Source organism: Lipotes vexillifer, unplaced genomic scaffold (genome assembly GCF_000442215.2).
Source record: "Lipotes vexillifer unplaced genomic scaffold, Lipotes_vexillifer_v1.1 scaffold42, whole genome shotgun sequence".
NCBI classification, from domain to species: Eukaryota; Metazoa; Chordata; class Mammalia; order Artiodactyla; family Lipotidae; genus Lipotes; species Lipotes vexillifer.
The window spans coordinates 2467838-2489353 of NW_006783436.1; the positions used below are offsets into that span (position 1 = coordinate 2467838).

The 21516-nt window shown below is 41.2% G+C and overlaps 1 protein-coding gene across 1 annotated transcript in view; it reads right to left on the reverse strand.

The window, feature by feature from the left end:
* Positions 1-21516, reverse strand: part of DCUN1D4 (defective in cullin neddylation 1 domain containing 4) — a 63162-nt gene that overhangs the window by 20005 nt on the left and 21641 nt on the right. The window contains 4 exon segments of the mRNA XM_007456091.1: positions 1522-1613; positions 7077-7147; positions 12234-12325; positions 15170-15284. Of these exon segments, the coding sequence (XP_007456153.1) occupies positions 1522-1613; positions 7077-7147; positions 12234-12325; positions 15170-15284 (370 nt within the window).

Genomic DNA, 21516 nt, shown 5'->3' on the forward strand with positions numbered 1-21516 from the left:
TTCCCTACATGACATACACAATTTTAGGAGATTCCAGAGACTTAACCCTAAAATTCTAGAGCATGCTGAGAGGAAAGCGTATCTGTAAAAGGGTGATTTGGCTTTTACCTAAAACACACTTGTCATCAGACAATAGTTGTCAGAGGAAGAATGTGAGTGAAGAATCAGAAGTCTTAGGTTTTCCTCCCATCCTACCACTTTCTTTCACAAATCACCTACCCCTTCTGAGCCTCAGTTTCCCCATCTGTAAAATGTGCAGGGTAAAGCCTGATCTGCCTAGGTAGCCGCGAGGCTCAAATGAAGGAACAGTGAACAGGCCTCATAAAACTACTAAAGCACAAAGAAAATGAAGCACTGTTACCAATGAGAAAGGGACAATGATATTGAAAGTTGACAAATTACGAAATTATTTAAATAAAACCATAAAACCATTTCAATTCCAATTTTAATCCAGTAAAAACTTAAGTCTATTATTCCTAGTTAAAGGAAAAAGAAAAAGAGAAGCCATTCAAGTACTTTAGATCAGTTACTATATTAAGAATTAGCACTTCCTCTTCAAATATCATTTGAAATGTTTCATCATCCACCTCAAGTGTATCTTTCAATGAGTAACAGAGAATGACAATTTGTTTTCTTGAGTGAAACTCTTAGCAAGCACACACACGTAAACACACACGCACAGACACATATGCATGTAAGCACGAAGTGAACACATAAAACCACTGATTTTTTTCCCCTCAATTCTGGCCCAGGTAACATAAACAGAATCTTTATTATTATCATTTTTTTAAATCACTAGAGTAATGAAGTTCTAACTTTGCCCAAAGCTAATATCAGAATATATCAAATAAAAGATACTGAATATCTTTACTTACAAGTTATACTTTACTCAACTTTTCTCACTAATTATAAACCAGATGCTAATACTTTGATTTTAAACCTGCGCTGTCCAATACAGTAGCCACTAGACACATGTGGCTACTGGGCACCTGAAATGCAGCTAATGAAGATTGAGATGTACCATAAATGAAAAATATATACCAGATTTTCAAGATTCAATATGAAAAAGGTAAAACAGCTTTCTAAAATATTGGTTACATGTTGGAATGATAATATTTTGGATATTCTGGATTAAGTACAATATATTAAAATAAATTTTACCTGTTTATTTTTACTTTTTTAAATGTGGGTATTAGAAAATTTAAAATTATATACGTGGCTCACATATATGAGAAAAGGATGGCCTATTTCTACTGAGCTGCTCTAGAAGAATACTAACATAAACGATATACATTATATAAAAACTTTAATTTCTAAAATTCATCTGTTATAGCCCTCCTCATCATAGGAAAATGGGGCTTGGTCTTCACACCTATGCACAGGTGAAGCCTGCCCAGATCCCCTGGCGGTCCTCCAGTCACCCAAGCCAGGCTCCACGAGAGCCCGCGGGGAGGCAGGCAGCCGGAGGAGGGCAATGACAACCACACCCCACCCTTGCCCCAGGGTAGCCTCAGGACTTACTGTAGAGACGTCATTCCTTTTAACCATTCCTGTAGAGTAAAATAACCCATGTTTTGTGCATCCAATTTCCAAGCTAGGACGAGCATAACTACCTGTTTAAAACAAAAACAAAACAAAGCAGAAAGACCAATCAAATAAGGAGGACAGACCTCAGTAATTAAATACATTAACATCAGCCAAATGCTTCGGTTCACAGTAGTTTAGTCACTGAAATATGAACAAGGTAACTTCAAAAATGAGTTCTAGGGCTTCCCTGGTGGCGCAGTGGTTGAGAGTCCGCCTGCCGATGCAGGGGATACGGGTTCGTGCCCCGGTCTGGGAAGATCCCACATGCCGTGGAGCGGCTGGGCCCGTGAGCCATGGCCGTTGAGCCTGCCCGTCCGGAGCCTGCGCTCCACAACGGGAGAGGCCACAACAGTGAGAGGCCCACATACCACAAAAAAAAAAAAAAAAAAATGAGTTCTAGTTTGGCAAACATCGAAAAGTTTGATAATTCAGTCTGCTGACAAGGGTTTGGAGAAACATGACTTCTTATGCCTGATGGTGGAAGTGTAAAGCTATCAACCTCTCCCGAGGGCAGTTCTGCAATATGTATCAAAACTGAAACCAGCAGTTCCACCTGTGGAAAGTTATCTCATAGACACACCTGCACATATACACAAAGCTGTATAGTCAACAAGACTGACTACAGTACTATTTGTAGTAGCAAAAGACTGAAAACAACCAAACATCTACTAGTAAGGGACTACTTAAATACTTCTTTGCTAAACACATTCCGTACGAAAGAATACTATGTCATCACTGAGACAAATGAAGTGGAGCCATTGGTACAAATACGGAATAGTTTCCAAGATTTATTAAGTGAAAATGAAAAGAGTGAGGTGCAGAACAGTGTTAAAAACCCAAACGGTAGGTGGTGGGACACGGACAGTGGACTCGATGTTTGTGAGTTCAACTACATACACTGGGGAAATGATTTTAAAGCAGTCCAACACTCCACTTCGATAGCACTGTGCCTGCAATGAGCGCAGGATGAGCGGACAATCACTCAATCACTTCTCAGTGGGGCGCCATCCTTGCTTTCAGTACACCTTCTGAAACTGGGCAGACATGAGGAACTGTGACAACTCAGGTTTTTGGCACCACTCGTCACTTTTTCACTCAGCTGCTTTAGAGAAAAGGTGGCCCCGAGGCAGTGATGGTGAGTTTATACCTAAAGGTATAAAAGACAAAATTACATTTCCAAGATGCCTCCAACTGCAAACTCTCCAAGGCTCTTACACAGGGACAGAGCTGAGGCCACCTGGATTGGGGGATGAGGAGGAAGCTCTCCCATCCTGTCTACCTCAAAGGCCTGAGACAAGGTGAGGGGTAACTAAAAACGGAAGTATGTCACTCCTAGAGAGGTGAAGAAGAGGGACAGGGCCTTCCTAGGACCGTCCTAGGAAGCTTTGCCACTCTGCAAGGCTGGCTATCTCTGGACAGTCACTCACACAAAAGGGAACCCGAGTACAAAAGGGGAGCTCACACATACACTGCTGAATGGTTATATGTCCATTTGTCGTAATACAAAAAAGAAGGCAATGGGAAGAAAATAAATGTTTCTGTATACAGCTGGCCGGGGACTAGCATACTCTGCGTTTGGCAGTTAATCTGATTTCTTTACCCAGGACCTAAATGCTTCATTTCAACTAACAGAAGAACTGCCCCAAACCATTAAACTACAATCCACGTGCCCAAATGGGTCAGAGCGTGCTGACGGTGAAAGGAATCAGGGTGACATAACATAAAAAAATGAGGCAAGCCAAGACATGGAAGCAACCTAAATGTCCATCGACGGAGAAAGAAGATGTGGTACATATAGATAATGGAATACTACTCAGCCATTAAAAAGAATGAAATAATGCCATTTGCAGCAACATGGATGGACCTGGAGATCATCATACTAAGTGAAGTAAGTCAGACAGAGAAAGACAAATACTATATGATATCACTTATATATGGAATCTAAAGTATGACACCAATGAACCTATCTATGAAGCAGAAACAGATTCACAGACACAGAGAGCAGACTTACGGCTACCAAAGCGGAAAGGCAGGGGCAGGGAGGGATAAATTAGGAGTTTGGGATTAACATATACACACTACTATATATAAAATAGATCATCAACAAGGACCTACTGTATAGCACAGGGAACTCTACTCAATATTCTGTAATAACCTACATGGGAAAAGAATCTGAAAAAGAATAGATACAGGTATGTGTACAACTGAATCACTCTGCTGTACACCTGAAACTAACACAATGTTGTAAATCAACTATACTCCAATATAAAATAAAAATTTTTTTAAAAAAAGAGCATCAACATATTTTTAGGCTGTTATCCCTGAAAATGAATCAAAAAATACAATTTCGCACCTGCCTTATATTATTTTTTGTAATAGAACCAAAGTTTTTAAAATCCCAAACAACAACAAAATGCAAAATAAAAGCATAACACTCCCCACCATAATGAGGCAAGCAGCCACTCAGAAATCACTTTAGATGATTTAATTAGGCCCTGAGAGCCAAAGGGCACATGAAGGACTCCAGAACAATAGCATTCAGGAGCTTCAGAAGGTCTGTCCTTTCAAGTGCCAATGAGCTCGTTTGTAGACTAAAAATCTCCAGCTTTGTTTAATTTATAACTGGAAGATTAATGCAAAGCTTTCTCTTGGTGCCGACTTTATGGTTTTCTACTTTGGAGATTAGTATCAGTGAGAACCCAGTAAATCTCTAGGACCTATCAATCAAATATCAGTTCAATCAGTACTTACCCATTTTTTTTAAGTCACTAGGTTTTTTAGATTTTAAAAATCTAGATTACTAGGTAGATAACTAGAACTGATAAGTGAACCAATTTTTCTACATATTATGCATATCACCATAAAACATGATTGTTAAATTGGTCAGAAAATGGTGACTTAAGAGACCAGGACCCTACTAGGAAGGATTTTCCAAAAAGAAGGCGTTACATGTTCTTCAAACTATTCACACATTAGTGGATTTTCTCCTCATCCCTCAGCTTTTCTTGGAATTCTGACTCCTATGTATCTATTTACATATTTTCTAATTTAAACTTTGTATGTTCTCAAACATTATCTATACTCAATCCTCTATTAGAAGGATTAAAAATTCCACATAAATACTTGTTAAGTTAAAAAAAAAAAAAAAACGGTTATGGTAAAGGAACACACATACAAGTATGCATGTAATGTGGCCAAACAGCCACAGCAGATATTCACAATGGGTACTTCTTTACACAAACAGACCTTTCCCTAGCACAGCTAATAAGGAAGCTAGCTACTTAAAGGATTTTGCTGTTACCTTAGTAAATGGAACTTGAACTGAATTTTACAAGCCTGCTTAAATTTCATAAGCTATAAATATCAGGCAAGGTGAGGGTTTTAAATACTTTAAAGTGCTCACTCATCAATGCAGACAAGCCTCTAAAAAACTATTTTTGTGCTGGTTTTTCAAACAATTTCTGAAATTGGGAAGTATCCACAATTGATGGCTTATCAGAATTTACTTATCATTTTTCCTTTTTAGTGATGAATAAAATAATAAAAATTCTATTAGTGGCATCTTAGAATTGAAGTACAGGAATCAATACTTTGGAATAATAGTCTGAATTCAGTCGTTCAATCTTCTATGTGATTCAACATTTCAAGACTATTTCTACTGCTACAGAAATAGAAAGCCAAAGACTCATAATTGCCAAAAAACGATAATAACAGTAGCTATTTTTTACTGAGTACTGGTATTTGGGGCTGAGGAACTTTAAAGAGCTGGGCCTCCCTGTTTTCTCGGTTAGAATCCGTGTCAGCACTCCTCTCACCCGACAGGCCTTTCTGGCCCTGAGAGTAGATGCCCACCTGATCCCTCTCACACTGGCAGCCCGATGCCTCCCAGCCTCCCCACCATTGGGCCCTGCTACCCACCCCTCTGATCACATGCTGATTACTGTCCCCTGGGTGGAACCTCTGGATCTCCTCTCAGGCCCAGCTCACTCTCGCCCCTTTTACACTACTGTCCAGAAAACACTGCCAACCTTGGCCCAGCCCCTGGCAGAAAACTTCCTTCTTAAAGTCCGGGAAATGTTTTTGTCTGTCTATGACCAGGCTATGGACTAGATCAGGCAAAATACTACTGACCCAGCTGTCCCCAAACCTCTGTACCAAACTCAGTAATTTAATAAGACACCTGAACTAGATTACATTAAAATAAAAATACAAAACTAAAATACATGTAGTAAGTTAAAGACAATCCAAAGGCTCTTTAGAAAATTTACAGTGTTGCTGGGCGGGGGGGGAGTGGGGAGACAAAAATTTTTTTTAATTAATTAATTTGTTTGTTTTTATTTTTAGCTGCGTTGGGTCTTCATTGCTGCGCACGGGCTTTCTCTAGTTGTGGTGAGCGAGGGCTACTCTTTGTTGCGGTGTGCGGGCTCCTCTTGTTGTGGAGCACGGGCTCTAGGCACACGGGCTTCAGTTGTTGTGGCTTGCGGGCTCCGTAGTTGTGGCTCGCGGGCTCTAGAGCGCAGGCTCAGTAGTTGTGGCATGTGGGCTTAGCTGCTCCGTGGCATGTGGGATCTTCCCGGGCCAGGGGTCGAACCCGTGTCCCCTGCATTGGCAGGCGGATTCTTAACCACTGCGTCACCAGGGAAGCCCAACAAAATTTTTTTAAAGAAAAATGTGTGAAGTCTCGAAGAGCATGATATGCATGGGTACCAGATATCTCACCAACAGTCTGAATGAAAGGGATGATCCCTTGAGAGCTCTTCCAGAGCATAAATTCATTTAGGATATAAGAGGTATTTGTTAAATTGGAGGCTGATGTAATATTAAGCTGCATAGTTAATGAGTCAGAGCATTTGTATAATGTTTCATTTTGCAGTAAGACAAATGTGAGAATAGGAAAAAATATTCAAAAATCACATGATGATAAGAATTATGCAAAAATAATGAAGCATATAAAAAAACTTCTAATTAAATGTTTTAAAGGAAATACTTAGGGGCTTTACAATAAAAAGCAATCACTTTCTGAGCTAAATTCAACTGGAAGTGAAGGAGTTGTGAAAAAACCTTTTTAATTATAACCTATTCAAAACTCTTATGAATAATTAATTATTCAAAGTCCTGGACAAATTCTACATTAGGCTGGAACAACCACGGAGGGGGACAAAGATACACAAAGCCCTCAGTCCCCCAGTCCCCAGTTATCTGTCATGGTAGGCACACATGCCCACGCCACTTTTTAAACATCTAGTTTAATTACTTTATTACTGTACCTTTTAGAGACAAGAAATTAAACGAGAGAATAAAATGACTGACTGTAGTTACACCATACCAACTGCAAAAAAACTTCTGCTTACAAACCAATTTAGAATTGGAACTTATTTCTTAGATTGCCTCATAAAAACTAATGCACCCTTACTTCTTCATTGTTGCTTTATTTGCCAAGAGACAAAATCAGATCAACTGATCTACCCAAATTAGTAAGTTAGACTTACATTTTCTGGTTCGACACCAATGTCTTCACAAAATTTCTCCATGCCTTCGGGACCTACAACATCATCAGTACCTGTGATGAAATGCAATTTACAGAAATTAAATCTAACCATGTACATACACTATTACTACTATAGTAGTAGTAGACTGTTAAAATACTTATTATTAAAGTAAACTTAGATCAAGTAACACTTAAAGACCATAAATCCTTTCTGAAGGAAGAAATCACCAAGAATATATTGAAAAATATTCTAGAATTTCAGTTCTATCTTTAAAGGATTCTGTTCTGCACATTTAGGTCAGTTTACGGCCAAGCCCTTCAACCTGTGGATAGATGGACACATAATTTATGTCTAAAGATAAGGCTACAGGCATTCAATTCCTGTTCTTTAAAGTAGCTTAAATCTCTATTCTTATTTTGGTAATAATTTCAACACATACAATAATTTTTGGAAACACAGCAAAGAACCACATAATATTCTTTTTAAAATTAATTGGGAGATAACATAATTGTTTCTTTTACACAGAAAAAAAAGCAAGCAGTCTTTTTGTTCTAGACAAGGCAATAACCCCTTTCTTCACATTCCACGTTATCTGTTTCTTCCTGAAAGAACTGTCCACATGTCCCAGCTCTACTGTAGCCCCCATTCATTCTTCAACCACTGCAATCTGGTTTTTGCTCATCTCCCTCCACTGCAACTCTTCTTGCCAAGGTCACCAAAAAACTCCTAATCGCCACATCCAGTAGACACAGTCAATCTTTATTTTATGTGGCTTCTCTGTGGTATCTGAGATTATCCTCCTGTAGCATCTCAACGGGGGCACCACCAGAAACAGAAACTGAGGCATCATCCTGGAGTCCCCCCTTCTCCTACATTCTCCAGAGCCAATCAGTTACCAAGTGTGCTGCCAATTTTACTTTCCAAATATTTCTTAACTGCACTGATCTGTTCAGATGTCATTCTCTCACTTAGATGACCACAGCAGTCCCCTCAGGATCTCCCTAATTCCAGAGCCTCATCCCCCTCGGACCCATCCCTTACAAAGCCACCTGGAGGGTCCACACCTCAAACACAAACTCCTTCGATTTTAAGTTCCCTACTACCTACGGATAAAGTCCAGTCTCTGGCATATCAAATAAGGTTCTCTATAATCTACTGCGTCCCTTCCTCTTCAGCCTCATAGCTTTCCACCTTCATATCAAGTTTCTTGGAAATAAAAGAATCAAATGGATATTGCTGAATGAACAAAAATTAAGATCCAGAAATACCTACCCAATTGTTTGCTATGCACACACATCCTGACACATACCCAACGCACTACGAACTCTTTGTGGCCTCAGCCCATCTCCCTCTCCCCTCCCCCCATCTTCCCATGCCAGCTTTTTCAATCTTTAAGACAGGAACCATACAGGCAGTCCTCCCAATCTCCCCACCCCCAGCAGCAGAGGCTGGGTCAGGCAGTCTTGTGTGACCCCGTGCAATGCTAGGAATGCTTTTCTCACATTTGCATTAAGTCCCAACTCATCTACCTTTCCTTCTAAATTCCTCAAGTGTAAGAACTATTTATTCTTTTTTAAAAAGAAAAAAAATTTATTTATTTGGCTGCGTTGGGTCTGAGTTGTGGCACACGGGATCTTTTACTTGCAGCATGCGGGATCTTTAGTTGCGGCATGTGGGATCTAGTTCCCTAGATCTCAGAAAGTGCAAGTTATTAGATAAATCATTTATGTAAAACTGATTCTTTTAATGAAAAGAAATGGGATTCCAGTTTCAGACGGAGGTCTAAATAAGACACTCCCCCAATCTTACCCCCAGCAATCCTTTCTAAAGTCACAGAGGACTCAAGTACCAAAGTACAAAAGGGAGTAAGCCTATAACCACAGAGAACAGGACAAGGGCCCCAGTGGAGAGCATTTCATTTATTAAATCTCTGAGAATCAGAAACTGAGTTGACAGGGATTTAAAAAGGTGAGAGGCTGCAGCACAGGATGTACAAAAGAGGGCTGGGACTAACTGGCCAGGCAGGATCTGGGAGGAGCTGGGCTCAGGCTAAAGGAGTGCAGAGGACAGAGTGCAGAGGACAGGGCAAGCGTGGAACTGAGGACTCTGGGAAGAACTAAGGTCCATCTGTGTAGCACAACTGCAGCACCAAGGCCCCTACCACCCTCCACTGCACTCCGGATTCAGTGCAGGGAGTCAACCAAAAGCAGGTGGCTCTCTCCGAGGGAACAGGAGCACAGCGAGGGGGGACAGGCCCTCACCCCAGCACAGGGGGCCCACGGCCTCACTGTCTGCTCCCACAGACTTGCCCAGAGCACAACCTTCCAGGGACTTCTCGCCATGCATTTTTCTTGAACAATACTTATCTTCAGTTTTTGTTCATGTGGTTGGGATATTAAAAAATGAGGACTTCCCTGGTGGCACAGTGGTTAAGAATCCGCCTGCCAATGCAGGAGACACAGGTTCGAGCCCTGGTCCGGGAAGATCCCACATGTTGCGGAGCAACTAAGCCCGTGCATCACAACTACTGAGCCTGCGCTCTACAGCCCGCGTGCCACAGCTACTGAAGCCTGCACACCTAGAGCCGGTGCTCCACAACAAAGAGAAGCCACCACAATGAGAAGCCTGCGCACCGCAAAGAAGAGTAGCCCCCTGCTCACCGCAGCTAGAGAAAAGCCCACGCCCAGCAACCAACACCCAATGCAGTCAAAAATAAATTAATTAATTTTTTAAAAAAGAAAGCAGGTGCCAGTTGTTCTCAATTTCAAGTTATTTTCCCTGATAAAATACAAAAAAAGCAAAAAAAAAGGGGGGGCATTAATAAAAATAGGGAGAGCTACACCCACATAAACTTCTCGCAGTGATGAAATCCCAAGGAACCACCTGGCAGGGGCCTCAAGGAACCTAAAGAATGTAGCTTAATCTTTATCCCAAATGTCACCTTTCTGAGCCAGAGAAAAGCAAACAAGTAGGAAAACTGTACCTTGTTTCCTTTTAAAAGAAAACAGAAGTGTGGTTTTTACTATGGAAAAATTCATATTTGCTTATAAAGGAAGATACAAAAAATATCAAAATAGCTGTGCTATGGTGGTGGGATTAAGTATACTTTTTCTGTTTAAACTCTCCTTTTTATAATATATTTCATAACAATAAATGTGAACCAATATGAGAAAGCAAGAGATCTTCATAATCAAAGTGATATGAACAAGAGAAAACGTTCCATCATTCAGACCCAAGTACTGAACACCTGGAGACATGCTAACCACTTTCATAAAACGTCTTCAAGAGATTCATGTTCTCAAGACCTAAAAACAGATAAATTCTAATACTATAGAAGTGTCTGTACCATGTGTCTGTGCCCTGCAAACAAAATCCAGCTCAAACTAGTTCAAGTAATGAAAGAGAATTCACTAGAAGGATATTGGGGTAGCTCATAAAAATCCAAAAAAATACAGGAATCAGGATCGCATCCTTTCAAGTCTACCACCAGAAGAGAAAGATGCTCTTCTCCCAGCTTCAATCTGAAAACCCTAGGAAATTTTATCTGATTGTCCTGACGTGGGTTACCTGGCAGCCCCTGGAACAATCTCTGTGGCCAAAGGGGCAAGACTTTTCAGAAAAAGGGTAAGGTAGGGGTAGGAGGAAACCACTGGCCCCAGGAGGAATCCTCATTTTGATACCCAATAAAAGGGTATCAAAACCAGTATGGGGCTTCCCTGGTGGCGCAGTGGTTGGGAGTCCACCTGCCGATGCAGGGGACGCGGGTTCATGCCCCGGTCCAGGAGGATCCCACATGCTGCAGAGCGGCTGCGCCCATGAGCCATGGCCGCTGAGCCTGTGAGTCCGGAGCCTGTGCTGCCCAACGGGAGAGGCCACAGCAGTGAGAGGCCCGCGTGCCGCAAAAAAAAAAAAAAAAACAGTTATGAATGATGTCCTTCCTTTAAGAGTACAAGGAAGGCTATTAAGCTAAGTAAGCTAAGAGATGCATAGCAGCTTGTCATATGGAAAAGTGGAGAAAAACACTCCAGGCAAAGGGATGGCACTGAGTTAGTTGTCTTTTATCCTGTAGGTAGCAGGGATTTTTAAGTGGGGGGCAAGGTTGCAGCGGATTGTTAGGGAATGACATGTATGATCTGTTCAGTTTATTTTTTTTTCTTTTCAAATAATACAACAGGAAACACATAGAACCTGACTGAGAGTAAAGACTGATGTCAAGAAAATTAGTTTGAAGGTCACTGGAAATGTCAAGTTGATAAGTTATGATAGGGCCAGAAATATGGTGGGGAAGAGGAAAGGTAAAAGAGCCTTCAGTTCAAACTTGTCTGAAAATTTTTCTTTCCCCCTTTTTTACACATACACAGCCACAAAAACAAACAAACCCTTTATTTCAGTATTACATTATCCAACCAATTATAATAAGTTGCAAAAATGGGATTGGATTTAAGACATTTTAAATGACAAAACAAACACTGTCTGCCACATGATCTTTCAAAATAGAGACACAATATAAGAAATTCCATTGCACTACATAAAGGTTCAAAGCAGCAAAGCTTATTTTAACTTGGATGCATAAACCAAATAGTCACCCATTACCAGCATTCTCAAGAGGTTTCCTAGCAATCCAAAGTATTTCTCCCAAGTACATTTCATCTTTTCAGTTCCCTTCTAGTGTTCTGAATTCTTTGGCTTAGCTGCTGGCTATAAATAGGACATTTGGTGATTTGTTTCAACTGTGTTCCCTCCCGAAAACAGGGACACACACACACACACACACACACACATTTTGTTTCAACTGTGTTCCCTCCCGAAAACAGGGACACACACACACACACACACACACACACACACACACACACACACACACACTTCTGAATTCTTTGGCTTAGCTGCTGGCTATAAATAGGACATTTGGTGATTTGTTTCAACTGTGTTCCCTCCCGAAAACAGGGACACACACACACACACACACACACACACATTGTTTCAACTGTGTTCCCTCCCGAAAACAGGGACACACACACACACACACACACACACACACACACACACACACACACACCAAATTCTAAAAGTACTCCTTTTTAATTCTTTAATCTCCTCTAAGGCACTCCTTATTTTTATGAGGCTCAGTCTTAGATGATATAAATGATTACCTACCTGCATATTCATAGAACCATTCTAAGCACCTCTTACTTGAAAAGGCTTCTTCTTCAGTCTTTATTCTAGTTGTATCATATTTTCTATACATGCTAGAAATCAAGAAAGGGGTTTTAAGTTATTTAATGTAAAGATATTGAGTTTTTTTAAGTAGCAAATAGTTTTTATTCTTCTACCCAACCAAACATCTATTCAGTCAGTATTTCATGTATATTTAAAATATTTCACTTCTTGCATTTGGAAGCTTCAGCTTTTATAACTATGGTTTTAAACACAGTCATACCCAGTATAAAATTAAATGGTAAGCACTTAATACAGGTTTTTCTCTGATGAACAAATAATCAGTAAAAACTGAAGAGAACAAGTATTTAATATACTCCTTTCTACCTCTCTAGCCAGAACTAACTACAGAACACTAGTGATACAGCAAGAAATGTGGATGGTGTTTCTTCAACTGGTGACCCTAGGACTCACTCATGTCTCTGCATCAAGTTCTCCCGACTCCCGTGCCATACGAGTCAGGCTGGGCGACACATGGTCTAAGGAAGAACCTGGCAGTATTAGACACCTCCAAGGAACTTGTCAAGCAAATAAAAAGAAACATCAAATTATGTCCAAGCCTCCAGGAAAAAAACCTCAGGAAAACGAAGTACAGAGAATCCTTGGCCTCTGCCCTTCTCCTATCATGCCCTAGCATTGTGGAAACAGACACATAAGCTGGAGAACTGAGTCAGCAAGCACAGCAGCCTCCTCCTGCCAACACTGTGACCCTTGGCAGGGATTCCTTATTTCATGATGACACAGGGCTGAGAACCAAGATGGGCCCTACTTGGGGAGGGGAGAAGCAGCAGTACTTTTAAAATAGTGATTTTGACAGAAAAATTATGAGTATTTATATATAAACTGTCTAAATAGTTATATAAACATTTATGAATACAGTTTTTACTTACAAAGCATATAATATAAAATCATGTATAATTCTTTTTAAAAGAGCATTTATTCATGATCAAGACTTTCACCAGAATATCTGTATATACCGCTGATCAGAGATTCTGGGTTTCAATACCCAGAAAATCCCCAAAACATGGTTATAAAGTATTAAGATACTGAAACCGCAAACCACCAATTTTGTATTTCTTCTATAAAAAGTAGCCATCCCACCTGGAAACAAAGGTGGATACTGCTCAGGGGTTCAAACAGATTTGCTCCAACCCTGGGCCTGGACACCCTATCTCAGCTCAAAGTCTGTAACTAGTCAATATCCTGGAGACCTCTATATGACACTGTAATGACTGAATCACTTAAAAATACTCTACCTAAAAAAGGACAATGGAATAACATTACAAAAAAAAAAAGATACCAATACATGCTATTACATGGATGAACCTCAAAAAAATTATGCTAAGTGAAAGAAGAGAGGCACAAAAAGACCACTGACGTGAACTGTTCAGAAAAGGCAAATCGTAGGGACAGAAAGTGAATTTGTGGTTTCCTGGGGCTGGGAATAAGCACAGGGATGGACTGTGAATGGGCATCAAGGCTCCAACTGGGGTGATGGGAATCTTCTAACACTGGTTTGCAGTGATGGCTGCACAGCTCCAACAACTCCGTAACGATCACTAAACCGTACACTTAAAATCGTATACATTGTGGTATGTAAATGAAGTTGTTTTTCAAAAAAGACCAAGAATGAAACTCGGATAACGTTACAGCTCCCCATCCCCTAGGTGACCGATGAAATGCTATTAATGAGAGTACCTCGCACCCTTCTGCAACTCAATTACCAGTTTTTAAACTGGCTTCAGGGCTTCCCTGGTGGCGCAGTGGTTAAGAATCCGCCACGGGTTCGAGCCCTGGTCCAGGAAGATCCCACATGCCGCAGAGCAACTAAGCCCGTGCGCCACAGCTTCTGAGCCTGCGATCTAGAGCCCGCGGGCCACAGCTACTGAAGCCCGCCTGCCTAGAGCCCGTGCTCTACAACAAGAGAAGCCACCGCAATGAGAAGCCCACGCACCACAACGAAGAGTAGCCCCCACTCGCTGCAACGAAAGAAAAGCCCGCGCAGCAACAAAGACCAAACGCAGCCAAAAGTAAATAAATAAATAATTTTTTTAAAAAAAAAAAAAAAGAAGCAGAAAAATCTCATCTAATTCCCTTGATTTATCGATGTGGCAATTCAGGCCACATAAGTGAAGTGACCTACAGAGCCAGAATGGAGGGAGATGGGAAAAGGCAGAAAAGATTAAAACTATGATGTTTATTCATTGTTTTTTTTTTTAAAAAAGAGAAAGAACCAAAAAATGTCTAATAAAATCTGGTTGAAACAGTAAAGATGCCTAAACTAAGCAAGTCTAATGGACCTTGGGAGTTACCAAAATTAACAGTTCACTTGTCTGAAAGAGAAGTGGTTTCAATAGTCTTGTTTTTCATGGTTTCTAACAAATGCTCACTCTTCTGAGAAGAAATGTCAGCTCAGCTAATATTCCAGGCAGGCTTAGAGCACTTGGTGCAGGCAGCTCTCTCCAGCCACGCAACCCAGGTCCTGGCAAAGGCAGCTACAGGATTCCTGCGGTTGTAGGTAGTGAGAGAGACCCTCTTAAAGAAGAGATAAGTACCAATCCTGAGGTCCTAAACAGGCACAGAGGGCAGGCTCTTAAAAGCAAAGAAAGAAACACTACACCAGTTCTGGTGGATCAATGGACTGAGATAAAATTTGAATTTCTATGAACTCAGGTTACCTAACTTGTTTTTGTTTCATGAGCCCACACGTTAAATAAGTATCACAAAAAATTACACTTTGAAAGTTTTCCTGGCAGAACCAAAACAATATTCCGGTTGGCATTTGTACGCTTAGAAGACCCACACCGGGCTTGGGTAGAAAGATGCCTCTTCAACACATATGCCATCAATGTGGTTCCACTGTCTCTGTGACGTACCTATCGTGTCTACTTTTCTTGGCAGATAAATCATCTCCAGAGGCAGGTCTTCTCTTTTTCCTCGGCGGCATCACTTTACTAAAGCAGTCCGAAGAACTGCAAGACCGCAGACTTCCTACAAAACAGAGTGAAGAGCACAAAAGTAAGGAATGCCACATCGAAACCCTTCCAAAGAATATCAGCGCTAAATGAAGAGCTTTCACAACTTACATTGCAAAGGGTTTAGATGTTCTCTGTAAACATGAAAAAATGAAAAGTGAAAAACTGGTTTTCAGCTCTTTGAGAAAATGTTAAGAGTCAAGAAATGAACCTAGCAATGACACAAATTAGTTAATAGTCCCCCCAAAACACACAGCAGAAATGAAGTTATCATAACTTCAGTTTACTCTCCAAAAATACTAATATAAATCATCTACGCTTCCAGCTTCCTTTACACATCAATATTCCTTCAGAAGGAATTGCACTGCTATCTCATTTCTGTACTTCATTAGGCAAGGCCAGCTCGACTGGTGACCTTGGGTCTAAGATACATACAAGTACATCAGTCCCAACACTCTTAAGCTTCAAGGAATATCTGAATTTAAAAAACAAACAAACAGAATTTGGATTTTTGGGGCAAAAGCCTGACATGATCTTGAGCAAAACTTCCATAAATATTTTTAATTTGTTTCTGCCACTTTCACTCAGGGTTTTTGGAAGCATTAACTTTCATTTGGTAAAAGATATTAAAATGTAACAACAACGTGGAACACCTATGGAAACCTTACGGTGAGCCAGGCCCTGCTCTTAACACTTACATGTATGACACCTCACTTAACCTAACAACAAGCTTATGAAAAAAGAATAATCATTACTGCTTATGCAGATAAGAAAACGGAGGCAGAGAGGGGTCAGGTAAGGGGCAAAATTGGAATTCAGACCCAGACAGTCTCACTTCAGACTGTCTTAAACCATTATAAATTACAAGACAATTGTAACATAATTAAAATGCCCATCTTGGCATAAGTACTATCAGAGATATCATGTCATTTGGTTCCCACAATAACCCTGAATGACAGGCAGGGCAGAGTTAACTATCTCTACTGACTGATGGTAAAAAGTAAGGCTTAGGCATTCAAGAGACTTTCCAAGGTCTCAGAAGTGCTAAGGGGTGAAATCTGGACTGCACGTCCTCCTCCTTGCACTGGCGCCTTGGGCCCTCAGTGAGCCGCTGGGACAAGGCAGCACCGGGTGATAGGGTCTGAGTGCTCTGCATTCAGTGGATGAGCTCCAGCTCCTCACCTAGTCATGTGGCTCAGTCAGTCAGTGACCTATTCTGGGTCTCTGGTTCATCATCTGAAGAATGAGAACTGTAAGATCTACCTCTCCGAAGTTTTAAGAGGGAAAAATACCCATTCAACACGTGCTCACGTGGCCAAGTGTTGCGAGTAGACAGATGTTGGGATCTGAGTGCCACCAGGGAGGTGCGTGCTCAGGCTGGACCTCCGCACTGACCTAATCCTCACAACCACCCCATTCTTACGAATGAGGAAACTCAGGCAGAGAGATGAAGCAGCAGCTGGAGGGCAGCAGGTGAAGTCGAGGATGGAACCCAAGCAGCTCAGCGGCGAGGCCAAGCTCCCCACCACCACTCACTGCTGCCGCCTCCACGCAGCCTCAGCAGCAGAGACTGAGAAGCTGAGGACTAAGGCCAGAGCCCAGGGAGTGTGGATATTCGGGGGCTGGGAAAAGAGGGTGAAGACCTGGGTGGGGAGAAAACCTGGGCAAGTGTACACTCCCAGAAGCCAAAGCAGGAGGAGTGCACAGGGCGGTGGCAGCAGTCAGATGCAGAAGCAAGAGGCTGGGGACAGGGCTGCAATAGGCTGGGGAAGGACGTGAGCGGAGGGTGTGATCTCAGTGAATGTGGACAGTTCTCTCTAGAAAGCTGTTCAGAAGGCAGGGAGAAAGTTGTCAGTAGCTAACAGTCCCAACCTGGTAAGTGCAATGGTCGGGACTGGAACCTCAATCTCAGAACATACTCAGGCTTCCACCACCACGCTAAGTTCCCCGGTGATGCGCTTCAGGAACAGAACAGCCGCAACCACCTCTTCTGCCACAAAACAGGACAACAGCGCGAACAAGGCATGGGCCCGGCGCCGGGTACTGGACCCTGCCTGCTCCTTCAGCCAGAGGCAGCGCCCACCAGGCTGAAAAGACAACGATCCTCAACCACCTTTCCCGGAGCCCAACAACGGAGGGAGTAGGAGGTTCTTCAGAGACACAAGGCACACCCATATCTCTCTCCCCACAACAGCAGCAAAATCAGGAAGAGAAAGAGCCTGAGAACGTGCTGCCCACCACACACGCCCCGCTCGTCCTCCTGGTGAAACGGCAGTCCTGTTTACACTGAAGAGCGCAGAAAGGTCTGAAGAGGTGCACGGAGACCCAAGCTTTTGCAGACTGCCAACGGTCAAGATTTATTCTTGTCCGTTAATGCCTCGGGGTGGGGCTTGCAGGATGAAAAAGTGGGTCCCGCCTTGCCGGAAAGCCTGCCACACTGCTCAGAAACAAGTCTGCCTTCAACCTCGAGGCTTGCTTCCCCCACCTTGGACGTGCACGTCTGAAGGAAAGACACTGTCTCCTGGTACTGGTCACGGTTGGGTTCTGAGCATCTGGTTCCAGGAGGAACCTCTCCCTCTCACCAGCGTTTGCAGAACACAGAGGAAATGCACTCATCTCCTCAGCGCATGGGAAGATGAACACCATTTAAAATAATGTCTTCACCAATATTCACCAATAGAGATAAATCCACCAGCTCCTCTACTATTTGCCTCTTCATAGAAACACTGGCATAATGTCTTGCTTTCACGAGTTCCTACTTGACAAGAGTATCATGTTTCTGGTAAACATACAAACATAATAAAGTAACTAACTTTTTCAACTTTATTTTTTTTCTTACTGTTGAAGTTCCACAAATCGCTTTTCCTGGTGTAAAACTTACTCATATTTTAGCCCCAAAGCATCCCAAATTTGGCATTTTGTTCTTTCACTTATTCCCGTGGCGTTCGTTCAGACCTCTCTGCTCCAATCATCGGCATAAGCGAGTGACTGTTAGGGGCCACCCTTTGCAATGAAATGGCATCTGTTCGTCCCCGGTGCCCATTACAGCCCAGGCACCCACTGGCTCACTGAGCCTCTCGCCACCCACCCCTACCTCATAGGAAGGACGAGTCCAACTCGCACGACGCAGCACAGCTCCACAGGTAGAACCCTGGAACCCATGATGACAGTGAAAAGTTCCAGGCTATCTCAAAAGCAAATTTTTTTTTTTTCTTTTTTCTTTTTTTTTTTTTTGCGGTACGCGGGCCTCTCACTGCTGTGGCCTCTCCCGTTGCGGAGCACAGGCTCCGGACACGCAGGCTCAGCGGCCATGGCTCACGGGCCCAGCCGCTCCGCGGCATGTGGGATCCTCCCAGACCGGGGCACGAACCCATATCCCCTGCATCGGCAGGCGGACTCTCAACCACTGCGCCACCAGAGAAGCCCAAAAGCAATTTTTTAACGCTGAGGAAAACAAGTTTACCTAAAATAATTTGCCAACACAAACCAAGTCAACAAAAAGCACACAACTCACGGCTCGGTGGCCCCGAAGCTGCTCCCCCAACCCCACGTGGCTCCAGGGATCCTACCTGAGCAAGAGCAACAACTCAGGTTTTTAGGTTCATGCACAAAAGTACACCTTGGTTTGCAGGGTTCTGCTTTGTTCACCTGTGCAGACACAGCAGCTAATATATCATCTTAGTACAGTAGTAATACAGTATATACAGTACTGAGAGTCCCACAGTAGAGTCGCAAATATTTGTTGAATAAATGTGTTCCTAAAACAAACGTAAATCAAATTCTGCTTAGAGATCAGTATGCTTCCAGAAATTTGAAACATCTATGAATAGATAATACACCACCATTTCAGATTTTCTTTCCCATTTGTCAGTTAAGAAAAGCACTTGATTCTAAGTTTCCTGGCAGGTCGGATTTTTTTTAAACACAAATATTCTAGAATGTCTGCTTCTTAAAATAACTCTGTGATGTCTTTTTAAAATAAAAACACTTAAACCTAAATGAATGTTTTACAAATTTGTATTTACTCGTATCATTAAATTTAGACTTTACTGCTTTAGAACTTATATCACTTTATCTACCTTAATTAAACTTTATTTTTAGAGTAAAAAGAAAATTCAGTAAGCAAATACTGTAAACAACAATGTTATGGAATGTTTGTTTCAAAGAAGCTTTAGCTATTGTAACCTGCTACAAGTATCTACTTAGGTATAAACAATCTGACATTACAGGCAGAGGCAAAATATCAAGGCTGACGTTTTAAATTAGTAACTACAAAGCACTTTCAAATTTATCTTCACAAATCTGAGAGGTATTATTACCACCCCAATTCTACAGATAAGACAACGAGCCAATAAGTGGAGCACCTGAAAGTTCCTATTCAATAAATAGTTAACAAATTAAAGCAACTTAACCCATAAACTGATTTGAAATGATCAGAGCTGCAAGTTTTCAATATTTGCCAATCACCCAAGAAAAAACAGTGATGAAAAAGATTTTAAGGATCCATCTTCAATCTCATTAGAAATGTCTGGCAGGTACTTATGAAAGAGAAAAAGCCTTTTTATTATAATAATAAAGAAGTAGGAAGAGGAAGAGATGAATAATCTCAACTAGTGATCTCAAACTATAGTTCAGGCTCCTTCACATTATCGTGATAGATATTCTGGTGTTCAGTCTATAATATTTCTGCATTGTGACAGTGACTCTGAAATTGCCTCTCCCATCGTTAGAAGCTCTTTCTTGATGCTGAAGTGTTTAAATGATCCTTAGGAAGGCAATAAAAATTGTTTCTATTTTTTAACCAAAGGTTATGATTTGAGTTCAGGGTCATTTCTTTTTGGTTCAGTTTTTAAGAGGAACAAATAAATTATTCTATTAACTGACCATATTTCCAAATAAATCAGGAGGTCAATGAATATAGCTATTCTTCTTACGTTAAACAACTAGAAATACCGCCAACATTTTTAACGTATCTATTCCAATATTTGGTCCCAGAAAAATCAATTTTAAAGAGCAATTTAAGTTCACCAAAGGTCTTTTAATGCCTATGCAGCTGGCTGTTTTGATAATAATTTAACTAAGCATGTTATTCATAATAAATGGTATCTAAGTCACTGCTCCACTGTTTTGTTCTGTTTTTTTAATTTAATCTTCCTGCTGTGGGCCTCAAGTAAAAAAAGGTCCTGTTCAGGATTCATTTTTTGTAAGACATATTAAATTGTGTGCCCAGTTTCTAGTCATCCTCAAAGAGGTTTATACAATTAGAGAATTTTTCTGACTTTTCCAAACTTAGTATAAATGCATGTTCCAATACAAAAATCTCACTGTCTAATTTTCATTATAATGAGTTTGTTGTATCATATAGCCTTGACTCACTTAATACCATTTTCCATGTTCATTCTGCCATTTCAATACTTTTCATATAGCCATTTCACCTCACTTTTCACTGAATAATGTCACAAAGGTATAGTAATTTAAGTTGGTAAATAGGATGCATTTTAAGACATTTTACCAGTACCTAAATATTTTATTTCATTTTCTTGAACAGAGCATTGAACTACTTGCTTGCTTCAGTAAAACTAGTAGTGTCCAAATGCGCAATTTTTATCCTACTATTTAAGGCCAAAAAATTTCCTTTCCTTTCTCTCTAAACAATACTGACTTTTGACATCTACCATCCTCCTTCATCATTTTTTTGGGGTCCTCTCTGGTGTTTTAAATTCACTCCTAGTATTTTGTGCTTCTTCTCCAATTTTAACATACACACTCTCTCTCCTTTTTTTTTTTTTTCTTTCTTCATTTTTTGGTGGAAGACTGAAAGCACCAAAGAAAAGTGTTAAAGGAAACAGAGCAGGAAGATACAGGCCTCTTTTGCACTTAGTTTGGCTCTTCCATATACAGTTGTTATAGAAATGGCTCAGACTACTGATAGGCCAAGAAATTCAAAGAGGCACTACAAAGAGGCACTATAGTGATTAACTTTCTCAGGTTTCCAAACACTACGGATTTTATGTTACTTAATTTTTAAAGTATACTCTGCCAGGTATGGTAATCACAAGTGATGCTATAACCAGATGGGGAAATGGACCACTCTGAGAAATTACTAATGTTAATTGACATTGACTGGCACGTATGAGGTACCAGGCACTGCACCAGCAAGTCATATACCAAATATCAGGCACATCCACTGTCCCCAAGGGCGAAAGAGGAGGCATGAGGCCAAACACACTCTCCACTTTCGTTTTCCT